General features: G+C 40.1%; 1 protein-coding gene across 1 annotated transcript; it reads left to right on the top strand.

Annotated features, from left to right (window-relative positions):
* The first annotated feature begins 3,796 nt into the window (after positions 1–3,796).
* cmtr2 (cap methyltransferase 2) lies at positions 3,797–11,107 on the top strand. The gene is made up of 3 exons (XM_061744003.1): positions 3,797–3,826; positions 5,656–6,915; positions 7,902–11,107. The coding sequence occupies exons 2-3, from the start codon at positions 5,665–5,667 to the stop codon at positions 8,949–8,951; spliced, it is 2,301 nt and encodes a 766-aa protein (XP_061599987.1). The 5' UTR covers positions 3,797–3,826; positions 5,656–5,664; the 3' UTR covers positions 8,952–11,107.
* The last annotated feature ends 8,398 nt before the right edge of the window (positions 11,108–19,505 follow it).

Here is a 19,505-nt window from a genome sequence, read left to right as displayed (position 1 = left end):
GCGGTACCATGACAATTACAGATGAGCAAGTGACTGCCAATCAATCATATTGGTGTATATTAACTCTCCTTGTCTGGTAGTTGGACATTTTTACATGGAGTTCAATGGAGATTTACTCACTTTTGGCACAAGCCCCTATCGGTCAGTCGAGGAACTGCAATTAAATTTAGTTCTGCATGAGACTCAGGACTCAATCATGGATGTATGGACCATGGATGTATGGTATGGACTCAATGCAGAAACGAGATGGTTGGCGCTTGGATAGAGCAAACAAGTGGCGGAAATGACACACCAAGGGGTAACACTTTCAAAATAAAATAAGGTAATATGAACACAAGATTCCTGAATAACCAGAAGACAAAAACTAACATTTAACACGAGAAAGAAGCAAGACCAAATCAAAATCCCATGATCAATGTTTGCTCTTATTTTTAAAAGAAAGACTTATTAACCAAAGCTGAGATGTGATTTCAGTCCTAATATTTAGTGATACAATCTATTTTTCAGTTAATTAATTGAACACATTTTCAATATGTTGATATTTGTGACAGTATAAAAGTGTCCATTAATTTGTATTCTGTTTTCAGATGATCAATCTTTCATGTGTGACAGGGACAAACGTGGCTTGTTGTCAGACAGCAGCTGCAGGAGGAGAGGGAGCGACTTGTTTGCGTTGCTTCAGTGTCGATGTGACACAGAGCAGATGTTCAGTGTGATTGTTGTTTTTTCCTACATTGCTCTTCATCTAGTTAAAAAAAAATGTAAATGTCATCTTCAATATTCACGCTGCGTAACACCTCATGCCGTTGCTGCTCCAAAACATCCAACTAGTAAAAGCTTTACATTTGTTCACCTTTCACAACTCACTACATACAAGCTGGTTTATTCTGTGTGATCATTTTTGTGTTGTACTCTTGGTATATATGCCAATATATTATCATATATTATATGGTAATACATACGACTTCCTGAGGCTGGTGTTACTAATTTCTTGGGTACGTGTTTCAATCCTGAATAAATGACAAATTACATTTGATCATTGTTCAAGATTTTGTGCCAAGAAAACAACAATTACAGCCCTTGTGAGGGAGGAGACACACTCTAGTGACCAACGATAGAGTTGAGATAGCTCAGTCGGAAGCTGCAGACTGTTATATTCTGTGTTTCTATCTTCAGAAATTACAAAGCATCTGGTGCGACATCTGTTTCAAGAATGACAGCGCCATGAACGGTCCAGCTAACATGAAACATGTTTAGTGAATTGAAAGTTAGTTAGAGCGGCATTTTAAAACAGGCAGGTGTGACATGACATACCAATAACAGAGCAATGATACATGCAGCATTTTTCCTCTTCAAGACATTTCAAGAAGGTAATTTAAGGAAATCTTGGGAAAATATCATTCTCTCATCATAAACTAGCTATCACTGTTTGTCTGTCTTTCTCATAGCTATAAAGAACAATACGTATTTTCTCCAAGTAGCCTCTATATTTTTTCTTTTAATAGTCTAAGACTTTTGTCCTCTGAAGTTTTTAATGCAAACTGGTGTATTTTTTAAAGTAGACCAACTGTCATTTTAACTATTCTTTTAATGGTTTCCTTAAGTTTCAGGAGTGGTCCTTACTTGGTATGGGTCAATAACTGCTGTTACATGACTGCCTGAGATCACAATTTCACCCATGAACCGAAAATGAAAATCTGATCACGTTTGACTCTGAAATTTAAAATAACTAAGTAGTTAAAAGTCTGAACATGCGGGCAGTGATTGCCCTAACAAGCTCTAACTGTATCCATTAGGCTCATGACCACGACAGGATAAAAGAAACCAGAAAGAGAATGAAACTCAGAGCTTAACGGTCGTTTGATTTACTCAAAATTGATCATGAAACAAAAAAAATATCCAAGCCCTCTTTAAGATTAACTTTTTTAAAGTACACTTTTTTAGTTTGGTGTCAGAAATATGCTTAACTCTTTACCCTAAAATGACTTTTCAAGGCATAACCATAGACAACCATGATATCAAAACACACCTTCATGCTTTACTAAGCCCAAATTTAAAATTTCTCGACAGCTTTATCATGTGGACAATACACTGGAAGCTCCCATAGGTTCAGATAGCAGAGGACCCTGTTATTCAAAAATGTCTGAATGTAAAGCAGATTTGCGAAATAAAATATAGCAAAGATTATATCAGTAGCTCTCTAATTTAAAATTATGCAAAAGTAGTTTGTATAGTTGGAAGTCAGTGTCATGACCTTAAAATGGGCTTGGATATGGCTTTAAACCTATTGTATTTCCTCATAAACCGGAGTCTATGATATGAATATGTTAATGGAGGGGGGACTACAAAAGGGAGCAAAAGTACACCATTAAAGCCTACATACAATACAATCATTGGAGTCACATATACTTTTATTTAAACAACCTATATTTCAGGAAAGACCTTTTTTATCTTACAAGGACAATGCCAGACCATATTCTGTATGTATTTCTAAAGCATGGTTAAGTAGTAAAACCTAGTAGCCTTCCTGGCCACAGCTCTAACCATCTACAATGTGTCTTTGAAGAAACTTGGATAATGAAAGTTTCGGCAACATCGGTGTTTTAATCCCAGAGGGGAACTCTGGGATTAAAAATGCTCTGTAAAATTGAACTGAATTTAATTGAACTGAATTTAATTGATCTGAATTGGGTTCAAGTGCTAAACTGACTGGGAATCCAGACCACTTTTGTCAGAGTGCTTGTCTTGTGCTGTGTTGCAGCTGTTATGGTTTACCAGGAAACTGAGAAGCCATTAGACACAATGCTGTTTTCACTCTTTTTGTTTTTCCTGCAATTATCAAAATGCACAACCGGTGCTTGTCAGATTTTTTTTTTCAGATAGGGAGTACAGAACTCACTTGGGATTCCTGCAGTCCAAAAACATGTATGTTAGCTAAGCGATTGTTCTAAATAGGCCATAGGCGTGAGTGTAACTGTATTTGGTTGTTTATTTGTATATGTGGCCCTGCGATGGACTGAACTGCCCAGGGTGTATGGGTGCACGTGCACCCCATAGTGGCGGGGACAGGCCAGCAGACCCCCATGACCCTGCTTTGGAGTGGGTGGGTGGGTGGCTCTAGTGTGGCCAGATGATTTAAAACTATTAAACTATATAATTATTGTATTTTTACAATAATCTTGACTTCTGTACGATGTATGATCAAAAGGCGGAAGTGTACAATAATTTCCCAATACCCCTTGAAAAGCAAGTATTTCTTCACTACTGTTATTCACTATTAGTCTGATTTGGAATCAGATTAATCAGCTTCATTTGTTTGCAACTAATCTGGGGTTACGTTTTATTTATTATATCCTCACTTTCTCTCACACACAGATACGCCTCCTTAGGCCACGTTACCAGCAAACTCGTTTTTCATTTGCTTTTGTTGTAGCATACATAATTTAATGCAAAATTGAAATGACAAATTTAAATGACAAAATCCATAGACAAAAAAGTCAAAATATTTTGGTCAACATGTAACTAACATGACCAACTTGAAGCATACATTACATTTAAACAACAGCAACAAAATCTCCCAGAAAGTAAGGTGATAAACAATATTTAAAAAAAAAAAAAGTCAGAGAATTAATCTGGAATTAAAGTAATTAAACTTCATATGCACATATGGGAAAAATACGACAGTAATTTGGTTTTGGGCATCTACCAAACGGACTGGGAATCCTGAGCGGCTCCTTTAAGAGAAACCCCACCCACTCAACCTGGCGCATGCGTGTTGTGCTTTTGATCACATGACTTCATTTCCAGACAACACGAGCAGATTTTGGTGAGTTTGGGGCGAGGTTTTCACATTGCTCTGTGCTTCATCAGTGGCATAAGGAGACTATTGTGAGCTCTGCTTTGTTTGAAAGGTCGAGTTGAGTGGAAACGTTATTGTTTCACCGAAATGTAGCCTATCGAAATCCACACAGCAACATGTGGGTTATCTGTCTTAACTCAGCACTCTCCTGCCCCAATTAAAACACAACATCAGCAGGTTTTACCTGCAGACTCCCCTCTTTGGTCCAATTATGATCATTACATCCAGCTGCGGAAGTCCAGACACTTATTTCTCATTTGATACGAAAATATCTGTATTTACGAGACAGTTGTCGTCACACCAAGTATGCATAATTTAATATGTTTATATTTGTGCTTATGGGAACACATTTATTACATTTATGAAGATTCGTACGTCTTATTCACTTGCAAAATAAGATAATTTAAAGTTTTCCAGAAGTTCACATGTAAGAAAATGAGATGTCTAATTTCTTGACTGACTAAATCTATGCTCTGTAAGCATATTGTGTGAATGCTGAACTTTCTGGTGGATTAAACTGAATTTTTATTTTAATGTTTATTTAACAGGGATGATACATACAACATTGTCACAAAGAATGAAAAATGTGATGCATACAAGACGTCTAGCTTCAGCTTATTTGCAGTCTTTGTCCCTGGTCAGGCAAAAGAAGGATAAAAGATACTGAATACAAAATACAATAATACAAATACAGTGAATAATGCAGTGAACAGATATCATAAACAAATAAACACAGCTCCAAAATTTAGATTAAAAATTGCACAAGTTAAATAGATTAAACATTAGTAAAATACTGTACTGACAGTGACTTGAGAGAAGTTAATGTTCGCATTTCTGCTGCTGCTTAAGCCAATGTTTAGCTTTGGCACTAAACATCCTTAATTCTGTTTGGGATTTTACTTCTGGTGGTAAAGAATTCCATAGGTGTGTACCCAGCACTGAAAGGGATGACTGAACAAATGTTGTCCTGCATCTTTCTAATTTTACAATTTTGGTTGCTCATGCTCCTTGTCATTGTCCCACAGTTGTCTGCTTTGATACATGGATAGATGTATTATGAATGAATGAATGAATGAATGAATTGTTTATTTCGGTTACATTACATTATTTGCAATTCAAACTGTGTGTGTGTAAATGACAAAACACTTTCATACAAGTTTACACTCAGCAGTGTCACACAAAAAATAATAATAAACTCTGTAACCGAAAAAGGAATAGGCTGAAGCCAAAGCTTATATTTGCCTACCCTGTACTTTCCAACAGAAAACCCAGATTATCTGCAATATGAAAAGAAACAAAAAGAGAAATTTCCCTTTTAAATTGTTCTGCTTAACCAAATTATACTCCAATCATTTAGCATTGTAATCCTTAATTATTTTACTTTTCAATATTTTTTTTAAATTCAACAGAGATTTACACAGTTTCACTTCATCACTAAGTTGATTCCATAATTTGACTCCCAAAAATGAAACACATCTATATTTAACATTAGTCCTCACACAACATCTTTCAAAGACCCACAGCCTTCTTAAATTATAATTTGTTTCTTTTAATTTAAAGAAATGCTGAAAACAAGCAGGAAGGCTATAATTCTTAACTCGAAACAAAATTTCTAATGTTTTTAAATATACAATATCTATGAATTTTAATATGCATGACTCTACAAATAATTTATTAGTAGTGTCATGATAAGAAACTTTATTTATTATTCTTACAGCTCTTTTCTGGAGTTTACAGCTCTTTTCTGGAGTTTAATTATTGTATGTTCAATCTTTCATGCTGTTATTCCTCAACAGGTGTGGAGGATGAGCTCAGGAAATGGCGCCAGGAGGAAAGTCAACAAGCAGCAGCACTTCAACGACATGCTGGCATCTGACCCTGAAATACAGGCAGAGATACAAGGGTTTTTTAACAAAGGTAGAGCTTATGTAAAGCCATCCAACGGAGAGTGGAGCATCCCCAATCCAAATCTCACTCTCAGTCACAGAGGGGAGGAGCACCAGCGTCTGCAGGAGTTGAAGGCATCCCTAAACGCTGTGAAGAACCAGCTAAGTGATAAGGATGTACAGGTGTGGCATCAACACACCAGCGCAACCAATTGGGCCGGGAAAGTTATTGGTGCCGTGCGCTCTGCTGCCAATGCAGAGATTTGCACTCAGGCCTGGTGTAAGTTTTACGAGATCCTGGGGACCTTTCCTCTTCTTCCAAAGGAGGCTCTTCAGGTTGGAGAGCTGAATACAGTTCACCTGTGTGAAGCTCCAGGCGCTTTCATAGCGGCTCTGAACCACTACATCAAAACCAATGAGTCGACACGATACTGTGACTGGTGCTGGGCCGCAAACACTCTCAACCCCTACCATGAGGCTAACGGGAGGGGCACAACCATCGCAGATGACCGGCTTATCGCTAACACACTGCCCTGGTGGTTCTTTGGCTCAGACAACACAGGCAACATCATGACCCAGAAACACTTGTTGGATCTGCAGGTGTTTGTGTCAAACATGTGTAGAGTTGATTTGGTGACTGCAGATGGAAGTTTTGACTGTCAGGAAAATCCTGACGAGCAGGAGGCGCTGGTTGCATCCCTCCATTACTGTGAGGTCGCAGCAGCACTGTTTCTCCTGAGTGCCGGTGGTTCCTTTGTACTGAAGATGTTTACCCTGTATGAGCACTCCTCCGTCTGCTTACTGTACCTGCTGAACTGCTGTTTCCACTCGGTCACCGTCTTCAAACCTGCCACCAGCAAGGCAGGAAACTCTGAAGTTTACGTTGTCTGTCTGAACTATGAAAGCAAGGAGGCCGTCAGGCCTCTGCTCTCAAAACTGATTCGTAATTATGGGCCACATTTGGCGGACAGAGAGGCCCTTTTCCCCAATTCCCTTATCCCAGAATCGTTTCTGAGGGAGCATGAAGAGGTGTGCTCGTACTTCCACACGCTGCAGGTGGAGACGATCACAGAAAATCTGGAGCTGTTTGAAAAAGTGACTGCAGAACAGAGGCAGCGACTCGACCACATAAGAGTCTGTGTAGTTCAGGAATACCTGCAACGCTTCCAGGTAAGAGGTTTTTTTAGGGGGTTGTTTTCGTTTTTTTTCTTTCCCCCTCCACAATGTTGTTATTAAATAATAAGTTCACAAAAAAAAAACTTAATAAATTAGGTATGTGCTATGGAGCTTCCAAACATTTGTTTTTGAGTAATGGAGGACATTTAAAATGTGCAGTGTTGTAGGCACAGCAGAGATGCTAAAATAACTCCTATAATTTAAAAGCACTTTCAGAGCAATTTTGACCACGAATCAGAAGTTACATCTCGATGGCTCCAGAGATGCAGCTGTTGGTCACCTGCTCCACAATTTTGGCCCAAGAGCTATTTGAATTGCTCTAAAATTGTGTTCAGACACTCGACTGACCACAGAGGAGTCATCTGACTGAATATTTTTTTCATCAGGTATAATCATGCACTTGGTATTTGTGGCAAAAATATTTTTCCATGTTTTAGATGACTAAATCGCTAGTGATTCAGAAACCTTTCTTTCGGTCAACAGAGCAAAACTTCAATTTGTAGTTTGAGATGGCATTGTTATGTCATCAGAACTACAAAATAGTTAGTCATTTTTTTCTTATTTTATTACATGATTTTAAGAACAGTAAGCCTATTTTTTTCTTTGAGGATTTTTTTAGGACAAATTGCTAAAAAAAATGGGGGGTAACATAAACTACAGAGTTGTAACATCGGGTCAGTAATTTAAAAGTGTATACTGTTTTATCATGTGTGCCAAAAAATGCAATTGCTGTAAATATTCATAGTCATATGTGTAATAACTGATATTAGTGAATTTAAAATTCAATCTTTAATTAGATCTGTAGATATTTTTAACTGATTTCTGACTATTTACTAAGCATAAAAAATGTCAGATGTATTCATATTATATCCAAATGGTTGTTTGCTGGATATGCTGATTGTCTCATGTCAGCCATCATTTTATCTGAAAAGACGAGTTTGTGAAAATGAACTTGATTTTTTTTTTTTTTTTCTGTGTAGGTGACTTTTCTTCCAAAAAGTCGGTGGGTTTCTCATAACACAGTGATTCCAGCCTGCTCGGCGGGCCGACTTCTGGGACAGAAGAAGCTAACGGGCTCCTTCAATGAGCGGAGAGAGTTGCAGACCCTGAGCTGGAGGGAGCGTATTGAAAGGAGCTGCCACGCTACATGGATACAGAGACACAGCACTGAGGACAGAGGGACAGGCAGCATGCTGGAAGGACCTCTGTCCAGCTGTCAAATGGATTCGTGGTATGTTATAATTGGACCTGCACTGCCTGCAGTCAGAAACTCTCCGTTCTGTGAAGGAGGACTGTTAAATCAATTAAATGAAGCCCTGATGGACACAGCAGTAGACTGGACCCGTGTGCCCTCCTGTGACTCTTGCCACGTTGCTTGTGCAGCCACCATCCTGTCTGAAGTTGCGGTTCTCTGCCCCATCAAAGCTGACACTGTTGGGAGCAACAAGAAGAAACACTGCCTGGTGTTTGGCAGCCGCTCAGTGTGGGGTGCATGCGAAAGCCAAGTTGATGATTTAGTTGTATCAGTTCGTGCTGAGCCTTCATTTCCTCACAGAGGGTGCGGCTCGCTGCATGATGGGGAGCCGCTGTACCAGCAGCAGCTTTTGGACTGTGTCATGTTTTCCCTGCAGACCTTGAGCTCTGGGGATGCCCTGCTGCTGCCTGTGTTTTCTGCTCTCACACGTGTCACTGCAGCTTTTGTACTCTGCCTGCACTTATGTTTTCGTTCAGTCACGTACAGGTCTCCCCCCTCATCCAATGTGGTTGGAATGGTGCTTGTGTGTGTTGGTTTCTGCCCAGACGCTGGTGCCCGCCTGCTCCCGTTTCTGACGGAGGTGCGGGCCGGTATGAGTCAGTTCTTACGGCAAGAGGAGGGTGCAGGTAAAAATCCGCCTTGTGAAGGCGACGGCCAGGTGCTGCAGTTTGTTCCAATGGATGGGCTGCTCACTGGAGGACTGACCGAGTTCTTGTGGCACTTGAACTCTGAAATCATCCAACGCAAGCTGCATCTGCTCATGCAATCACAATAATGTATAGTGATCCGTCACTCTGGGGTAAATACTGTTACTTCAGAAAAGGTCTAATCATGTTGGAGACTGTTAGCTGTTCCTGAAGCAGCAGACCTAATCAGTTATTTTTGCATACTGGTATTAAGACATACTGCCATATAACACTGTCTGGCTCTCAGAAGATGTTTTTTTAGGGGGATGCACACATGACAAGATGAGGAAGTTTTTTTTTTCTTTCTTGAAAGCAAAAGTCTATTTACTGACAGCTCAAGTTGGCCTTAACCCAAACCAATGCTCATTCCCAGAAGACATTTATCATATTTCATTGACACTGTTTATTAACACGAAAGGCTTTTTGCAACTGATGACAGTTTTGTAATGATATAGTTTAGGTTATTACAGTGTATATTACCTGGAAAACATGAATTTTTAGTACCAAATACTAAAGAGAGATAGTTGATCTAGAAACGTTTCGATTTCTATTGAATTTTTATTAAAGAAGTTCCTTATTTTTGTTTTGTAATTTATTTTTTTCTTTAATTGTGCCTGTTGTGGATTGTCATGGATCTTTTGAACTTGAATCACTGACACCAATTAATTCCTCTGTTTTGTGCACACTTTTTCTTAAAATAGAAGAAAATACTGAGTGCATCAGGATTTTTTTTCCAACAAGGCCTCTTGAAAAATCAAGAGCATCACATTGGCTGCCAATGAGATGCCGGAAAAAGACATGTATACTCTTTATTGTAGATTTTTTTTCTCTGTATTTATTTTCTTAAATAAAAAGTGCACTGACAAAGGCCGGGTTTCCCAGATCAGTTAAGTAGTTCTTAACAGCGAAAGACTTCTTTCAAACCTTCTTAAGGAGCCTGTGAAAGAAAATCGCGTTTCCCAGAGTCGCTCTTAGCTTAAGTATCTCTTTCATTAAGAAGGAAATGAAAGATGCTGCTGACCCAGTCTTTACAACCATCTTAGTGAACAAAGACTCACAGATCCAGCCGCGTCAGGCAAAACAATATTACACCAAGCAATGAGATATTAAAACAATGCACCCCGCACAAGTTTTGATCTATTTTATACTTTAGATTTATATTGTTTAGCATTTATTGGTGACAGCAAAGGAGGGAAAAAAAAGAAAAATAAGGAATAACAAGTGTGTTCCTGTATATGCTTTATGCATTACGCACAAATAAAACGATCATCATGAATATCATTTATTTGATGATTTGGCTGCTATACAGCATGTTCTCGCTGCAAATCAACCGCGTCACCGTGCGCGAAGCAGAACTGTTTTTATGAACGCATTCGTGCGTCAGCACTTCAATCCCCTGGATGTGCTGTCGGACCGCGCTTGTCCAGGCAGCCGGGACACCGATCCTCCTGCGCCGTGTCCGAGCGCATCTATGTGATGACAGGGAAGCAGCAGCTGATCAACGGGATCCTTTGATGAATCGTTCATTACAGTCTCAAATATAATCAATGGTGTCGGTTTATATTAAAGAATCTTTTTGCCCAGAAGAAAAAAGAGCGAAGACAACGACCCATAACTATTTTCTTCTCTTGAAAAAACCCACCTGCGGGATGCAGCAGCATCAGAAGAGCAGGAATACGTGCGTGGCGGGGATGATCTCTGCAATCTGAAGCCCTCTATAATTGTAAAAAGAATTTCACTTATCACGGGTTCTTTTTGGAACATAACCCCTGCGAAAAACCAGGGATTGCTGTAATTCCACGTTGCGATTTGCGAAACTCGCCTTCTCTTGGCTCATGTTTTTGAACGCACACACACGCCCACCACGTTTCCTCCCGGTTTCTGCGTGTGGGGAAAAAAGCCTCACTGTAGCCAGAAATAACGGAGTAACGCACCGTTTGGATGAAAAAGGGTCATTGAATTATATTTATCATCTTAATTTTTTATTATAACGCACAGGCAGCAGTGAATTAGTGCGTTAGGCAGCAGTGCTGTGTGTGAAAATGCGCTGATAGTGATCGGTGATCGATTTGCCTGGCATCGATTCATTTGGTTTCAGAACCGGACAGCTGCTCCAAAGAGCGTCTGAAAGAGCGAAACTAAAGAACGGTGTTAAGAAGTCATCTGGGAAACACCCGTATCTTAGGGTTCTCTCTTAGTTCAAACCTTCTTTGAACCTCTCTTAAATCCTTAAGAGAGGTTGGATCTGGGAAACCCGGCCAAAGTCTTGTCATTTGCTTGCTATTTGCTGAAACAGCTTGTGTGTGTGTGTGTGTGTATATACATATCTATCTATATATGTGTGAAAACTGCTTAAGCTGTTGGAGCAGCTTAGGCATCCCAGCATGAAGTCTTTGTTTTTGTTCTTTTTTTGTTTGAGGGGGGGTACACAGGTGTGTATTCTGGCTTTACCACTCAAAAATGTTGGAGTCCTCTGAAGACTTCCTTAACAGCTTGATTTAGTTTTTTGTCTGATTTGCTTTCCCGCTCGGGTGACAAAATATCCAGAGGGAGTCTATGAAACAATGACTGCAGCCTGTCTGATTTAAGAGGGATAATACCAGTCTGCCACTTATCAACAACACAATTCATTTATAAGTATATCCACCTTTTATGAATGCACACGTTTTGGCAGTGGGCTGGTTTAGAAATGTGTTAGCACAGTGCCAAGGAGGAAAGACATTAGCAGTGACCTTTAGAGAAGCTGTTGTTGCTTGTTGCAATTTGGAGTTCATAATTGAACAATTAGAGATTATTAAGGAGTGGAAAGCATTAATGACCATTGCAAATCCCCCTGGCAGCCATGTCCCAGTAGGTTCACTTCATGGTCATGCCATCCAATGTTTTAAAAGGAATTTTAAAATGGCCCAAGAACTACAGGACTGTCTCAGAAAATTAAAATATTGTGATAAAGTTCTTTATTTTCTGTAATGCAATTAAAAAAAAATGTAATACATTCTGGATTCATTACAAATCAACTGAAATATTGCAAGCCTTTTATTTTAATATTGCTGATTATGGTTTATAGTTTAAGATTCCCAGAATGTTATAATTTTTGGAGATAGGATATTTGAGTTTTCTTAAGCTGTAAACCATGATCAGCAATATTAAATAAAAGGCTTGCAATATTTCAGTTGATTTGTAATGAATCCAGAATGTATGACATTTTTGCATTACAGAAAATAAAGGACTTTATCACAATATTCTAATTTTCTGAGACAGTCCTGTACATCTCAGACTCTAAACCTCAGTTTGTTATGTTAACTTAAACAATGGTACAATTATGAAAAAGACCAAACGTATTATGCTTATCAAGGGTTGCCTGGTGAAATCCTGTTTCTTAAAAGAACCTGATAGGACTGCTGAGGTTTGAAAAGATGCATCAGAACAAACTTTCGATAGAAGGTCCTTTGAACAAACAAGACCAAAGTGGAGTTTGATCATATTGCACCAAGCACAACATATCGGCACCAACACCTCATACCAGCTATCAAATACACTGATGTAGGGCTATATTAGACTTTGGCACCTTTGTAGCAATTAAGTCCATCATAAACTCACATATATATATATATATATATATATATATATATATATATATACACACATACACTGCTATAGTCAAATGTGTGTGTATATACTAAGAGTGCACTGTGAAACAGCTTCACAGTCCTAAAACAGCAAACTAAAGAAAAAAGTGTGAAACTAGTGGAAGTACACCCCAGCAAAAAACCCAATCCTAATGTAGCTGAAGTTGGATTAAAATGTGGCCACAAGCCAAGAAGCGAGGGAGAACTGATGGTGCAAAGGCGAGGCAAGTTTATTTGTGTCAGCAAAAGGGCAATTCAAGGTGCTTAACATAATGAAAACATGAACAGTGAAGAGTAAACAAAAAGAGTGAGTTAGTGTGCAGTGGCCTCATAAAGAAAAGTGTGGTACGGAAATTAACATTGATTACATTTACATTCAGAAGGGTTTAAATAATTCAGTCAAAGGCTGTAAACAGATGAGTTTTTAACCTTGATTTAAAGAAACTGAGGGTTTCAGCGTTCCTGCAGTTTTCTGGAATTTTGTTGAGATCTGTGGAGCATAAAAGATGCATGATGCTTCTCCGTGTTTGGTTCTGATTCTGGGGACAGTAGACCTGAACCAGGAGACCTGATGGTTGATATGGCAGCAACAAGTCCCTGATGTATTTTGGTCCTAAACCATTCAGTCATTTATGAACTGACAGAAGTATTTCAAAGTTTATTCTCTAAGAAACAGGGAGTGTAACAGTGTAAGGATCTCAGATCTCAGAACTGGAGTGATGTTTACCACTTTCTTAGTTGAGAACCCGGGCAGCAGCATTCTGGATCAGCTGCAGCTGTCTGATTGACTTTTTAGGCAGGCCTGTGAAGATGCATGTTTTAGCTGCCCAAGAACACGGTTGTCGCTGAGAAGTGTTTCCACCAAGACAGCTAAAGTGTTCAGCTTTTGCTCTAACAATGAGTGGATTTTGTTAAATCCTTTTTCCATTTCTTCAGGAAACCAAGCAGGCGGCACCTCGGTATTAGCTACAGACGGTCCGTGACTGGCGCTGTCCTTGACTGCGTCATTGCTGCTAGCTTTTTACCTTTATCGTCCTTCGTAGCTGTTTCAGGCTTTTTCCCTGCGTCAGCGCCAAAAACAGTTCCATTGCTTTATTTTTTATTGCACTGGTTGCGAGCGACGCGGCCCGTTTTGAGCTGGACTTTTGTCGCACGCCCTGCTTCTATTTTCTTCCTGTCGCTCGCGTTGAAAGCCGGTTGAAAGTTGAAAAAAAAAGTTGAAAGCGCTGTAGGAAACAGCAATTTCAATACAAGAACCTCAATAAAGTGGCAGCTGGCTGGAGGGAGATCACCAAGGAGCTGGAAGGTTCTGATAAGATAATAAGATATAATAAGAATCTTATCTTAATCTTATTCGGGCTTAATTTGTGCCGGATGCTGCCGGATTTCTCGTGTCCTCTGCTTTTTCCCCACATCCCAGTAATGATCTGACATGCTGACATGTTTGCTGCATTTAAAGAGCATATTGCAGGTTGGAGACCCCTGTGAATCAATGTGTAGGAAAATAATGTAGGAACTGAATTTTCATTGAAATACGCATAAATATATACTACAGTGACCTCCGGAGTTGTTTTTGTGAGAGTATTTTACTTCCGCATCTGAAAAAGCTGAACCGTAAGTGACGTGACACCAGGGAGTGCGGTGAATTCAACAATAGGAAAAATAATGGATCTTAATGTTAGTTGTGACACTGAAGAGGTTGTGAATGTGTATTCACACCAATATGACAGGCCACAGCCTTATAATTACGAAACCCGTTAGGCCCCCCACGTTCTTTTGATTGACAGCTGAAACTCGCTTTTTAAAAGGCTGATTTATGGGTCCGCGTTACACCAACCCAGACCCTACGGCGTAGGTTACGCGGCAACGCACAGAACGCTGCGTGCGCCGCGTACCCTACACCGTAGGCTACGCCGTCGATTTTACGTGGAACCATAAATCCGCCTTTATTCACTGCAGCACCCGTGCTCCTGAAAGAAACTCCGAAAATAACTCCTTAAAAACGGGTGAGTACTTGTAATCTGTCTACGTTTGTACTTTCTAAACAGAAAACAGGCTTATTATCTTCTCTTTTTTCTGATTAAAAGCATCCGAAATAGCCGGGTATTTTTAAAACCGAATATTTCTCCGTATTTCCCCCCCTTCGTTTATAAAAAATGAGTATCCACATTACATCGTTGTTAAAAAAAAAAAAAAAACCTTCCACACATAAACGAAGATCTGCGTTTTCGACCACATTTATAAGCATTCCAAACCTGTAGATCATCTGGTCATCCGGCCTCCGGGGCCGCCTCCGCGGCACAGCTCCCCGGGAGCGGCGCCTCATTCTCGGGTAACGAGCTGGAGTCCCCCCGGTGTCCGCCGCGGAGCTGCCGCGTTAATCGACGCAGCCCCGCTGCAGCCGGGCTGCGCGTCGCCGCGTACCCTACGGCGTAGGCGTAGGGTAAATATCTTCGATTTAGCAGATACCCGGCTACGTGTGTACGGGGTCTGGGCAGTCAGATGGGGCAGCTGTGGAGACTGCTCCCTGGTGTGACGTCATATGACGGTGTTCGAAAAAAAAAGCGTTTGTACGAGCTTGGCTAAAATCAGCCACTTTTTCCTCTGAATACGTGCCCTTATGTCTTGTAAAACATATTAAATCCTACATTGACTTCTCACATAGTCATTTTCACATAAGGTCAGGTATCATTTTTGAAAAAATTCTAACCTGCAATATGCTCTTTAACACCACACGCCGGTCACTCCACGCTGTTCACTGTTTGATTGCGTCACCGTTCGGTTTTTTCCCCACTTATTCCACCGAATAATAAGCTTGTTTTCTGTTTATAAAGTACAAACGTAGGAAGATTACAAGTAATCACCCATCTTTTACCCTTTACTCTTTTAGGAGTAATTTTAGGAGTTTCTTTCAGGAGCGCACGGGCGGGTGAATAAAGGCTGATTTATGGTTCTGCGTAAAATCGACGGCGTAGGGTACGCGGCGACGCGGACCATTCGGTGAGTGCGCTGCGTACCCTACGCCGTATGGTCTGCGTTGGTGTAACGCGGAACCATAAATCAGCCTTTTAAAAGGCGAGTCTCAGCTGTCAATCAAAAGAACGTGGTAGAACGTGGGGGCCAATAACGCGTTCATTGTGGACAGAGCGCGTCCGATTCCACGCAGTGCGACGCGACAGTCGGACGCTCGCATCAAAAATATGTGGAAAAAACCCCCACATCAAATGAGTACACTTTAGAAAATACACATCACTTTCATAGTATATTTTAAAATAATATTTTTCTATAAGGGCAGCACGGTGGCTTGGTGGTTAGCACTGTTGCCTCACAGGAAGAAGGTTCCCAGTTCGACTCCCTGGCCAGGCCAGGTCTTTCTGTGTGGAGTTTGCATGTTCTCCCCGTGTGGGTGCCCCCCGGATACTCCGGCTTCCTCCTGTAGTCCAAAAACATGCGTAGGTTAATTGATGAGTCTAAATTGCCCGTAGGTGTGAGTGTGAGTGTCTGGTTGTTTGTGTGTATGTGGCAGCTGGTAGTGCAGCCGTCTCACAGCAAGAAGGTCCTGGTTCAATTCCCGCCGGGGATGCTGTGGGCGCTGAAGTGCGTGTTAGTTCCCCCATGACTTCAGCACCCACACCCTGGGTGGGGTTGGAGAAAGGATCTTTCTGTGTGGAGTTTGCATGTTCCCCCCCCTTGTTCCCTTGGGTAGCTAATGTGAGCTACCCTCACAAAAACATGCACACAGTTCTGGGCTATACATGCCCCCTCTGGCCAGCCGGGGCGGCAGATGGGGTGAGGAGGATCTGGCCGGAATAACGTGATCCTTCCAAGCGCTGCGTCCGGCCAGAGAAGCCCCACCCTGCCTGGTGAAAAGAAGTATATCAAGTATGAAGGAGACTTGAGCTCAGTGCAAGGCCCTCCCGGGGTTGGTAGAGGATCGCAATGCCCAGACTGACTTAGGTGGGAGCACTGGTGATAAAATGGGTAGAAAATCGGGGATAAAAATATAATTAAAAAAAAAAGTTAAATCTAAAGAAACTGTGTATATGTTCTTTTTATAACGCATTTTACACTTTTTCTATGGTCTGTAGTTAAGAGGTCCATGTTATTATACATGTCCTCAGCAAGAGGTCACAGTATATTGACCCACCCAAGAAACCTTTAAAAAACTATGAGTGTGCAAATATATATATTAAATAACAAAGAGTGCTCTTAAAGGAGCTTGAAGCAAGAATAAGAAATGAGACTCATTAGCACCACGACGTCCGTCGTTACTGCAGCCAACAGCGAAGCCGGCACGGGAGAAGGCGCATGCAGCGTCATTTGACGTCACATCCGCAGGACAGCGCGGGAAATTCGGGCCCGGAATTGCAGCGCATTTTGCAGCACACAGCCTGTTCAAGGCAACGGACAGATACGCTAGAGGGCTCATTTTTTTTTGGTTTGGAACGCTTCACCTGACATTATTACTAGAAAACTTAAAACATATACGCATTTTTTTCATAAATCCTGCCTCAAGCTCCTTTAAATATATAAAACAATACATAAAGTGAACATCCAACTATATTTTCTCTAAAATCCTGCCTATCAAAGTTCTGTTCTCAGTTTCTGTCAATTCCGTCATATTTTTTTTACAATCCTCACTAAATCAGGAAATAGCATGGTCAGCTATATCCCTGAGGACCGCCTTTTCTCTCCCTGCCTGTTCTGAATGCGACGCTACCACACATACTCTGGTAGGTTTTTTGATATTTTAGACAAACAGTGTTGATATTCCTATGGTCACAGCTGGAACATGTCAACACCGTCTGATAATGTTTTTAAACAGTAGTGGATTGAATTTAGGTATTTTAGTGAGGTTATTGAGACAGCTAGCAACTGAGAAAAATCCACCTATAACCTCTTAATATGCTAATATAATATCATTTGTGAACGTAGTAAAGAATTAAAATATTATTTCAGGGTGTTATTTATACATAAATGTACACATATACAGTAGCATGAATTAAATCATTACATATTACATTATTTGACCTTGTACTGTATACCCTACACTTTTGACTTGTAGAGCATGGATAGGCTGTGGTCTGCTTATTATTGTGTAACTTTCCCAGCGCTTATATTATAATTATACTGTATATTACATTAAAGGACCAGTTTGTAGATTTTAACAACATATTGTGGTGAAACTGAATATTACATTGAATGGTCATCTCTATGGAGGGATCCACTTCTATGTTCATATAAAGGGCTCTTACATGTTTCATTATTTCAATTTGTATTGTAGAAAATCATGGCTAGACAGAAATTGTCAGTCGAGGAGCAAAAGAGAAGAAATAGAGAGTACCAACAGAGGAGAAGAGAGAAATTAAACAGTGAGAAAATATGAGATGCAAGAGAAGGAAAGACAAAGGTGAGTTCAAGACAAAAAAGTAACACAAATAGGTGACATGGGAGACAGGGCAAAGAGGCAGCAGAGAAAGTGTTGGAAAGATGCACAGAAAAGGTCCAGACAGCGAGGGTCCAGTGAAAGTACAGTGCTGCAAGCAGACACCCCCCCCCAGATATGGAAGAGGAGATGGAGATGAAAGATGTGATGGAAGGGGAGTTGGATGAGGAGCCTCTGAAAGGTCCTGAGGGTACAATAACAGTAACTACTGTTTGCAGCCTTAATAATGTAGACTGGCTAGCAGTAGTGTACGATGACCACTGGTGGCTAGCCAAAACCATTGCTGTGGATACCGAGCACCAAGACGTGAAAGTGGATTTTCTGCATACCCATGGTCCAACAGCAAAGGTTAAACCTAAGCTTGGCAGGAAGGATGTCTGTTTCTGCTCAGTTGAAGACATCATAGTGAAACTAATGGCAAATGCATCACCAGTCCAATCAAGAACAAGAGAGATCTAAAGCATAGACCCTGTTGTGATGGACTTCATAGAGCGTGAGCATGTCTGACGCTTGTTGCTCATGGCAAGGCAAAAATGAAATCTTAAGTAAGCTAATTGATCCTGTTTCTATGCAAAATATTTTATGTGTTGCAAGAATTTTGTGCAGTATTGTTGTTAAGGAATATCAATTTAAAATATGAATCAAGCAGTGCAGGGCAGTCACACACACACACACACACACACACACACACACACACACACACACACACACACACACACACACACACACACACACACACACACACACACACACACACACACACACACACACACACCGCTTAAAAAAGAGAATTTACAGTATGTTTATCATTATCTGATTTATGTTCAATATAAGACAAAGAGTAGTTGGTTCTTTTTTGTAAACACCGTCGGATGTATGTTTTTGTTCATTTTTGAAAAAAAAATGTATTCTTTGTTCAGTCTGTGTTGTTTATGTAATGAACGAACATCTGATCTACATCCTCGTATGTCTTATTTATCTAAACAAATTATTTTTTTCATTTTAAAAATTAAAAACAAAGATTGAAAATGCAGACATTTAGAAATCTGGATTTTAAGAATAGTGTGAAATCACAACATAAGTTTATATATTGTATTCTATTACATATCAGAGTAACACTGTACCAACATACTTCAGGACTTTACATTCTTGTTGGACTGGAAGAATTAAAATGGTATGCTTTTGAGTGTGTCTGACAGAGTTGACACAAATCAAGTTCTAAAGTGAAGCATGTTTATTTATTTTTTTTATTGTTTTTATTTAGAACCTGTTCCTTTACATGGTTAAATAGCTAAGACCCTTCTCTACAGAAATATACAGTTCCAATGAATATAGTGTGCATTTAAAAAAAAGATTTTTAAAACCTGTTTTGTCCCTTATCTCAAGAATCCCTGATATTTACAAAAAGGACAATTTGTGTAAGTACATGTGCAACATATCGGAAATATAAATATACTTGAAATACAATAAAGTACTCTTTTTTTTGCTTGGGTGCCACCCCAAGATTTAAAGTGGCGCCATCTGGCCACCCCTATGAAAAACTTCTGGAGTCGCCACTGGGCATCTGA

This window comes from Cololabis saira, chromosome 2 (assembly GCF_033807715.1).
Source record: "Cololabis saira isolate AMF1-May2022 chromosome 2, fColSai1.1, whole genome shotgun sequence".
Taxonomy (NCBI): domain Eukaryota; kingdom Metazoa; phylum Chordata; class Actinopteri; order Beloniformes; family Belonidae; genus Cololabis; species Cololabis saira.
The sequence above is the reverse complement of the archived record's forward strand: the minus strand, read 5'-3'. Positions and strand labels throughout refer to the sequence as shown.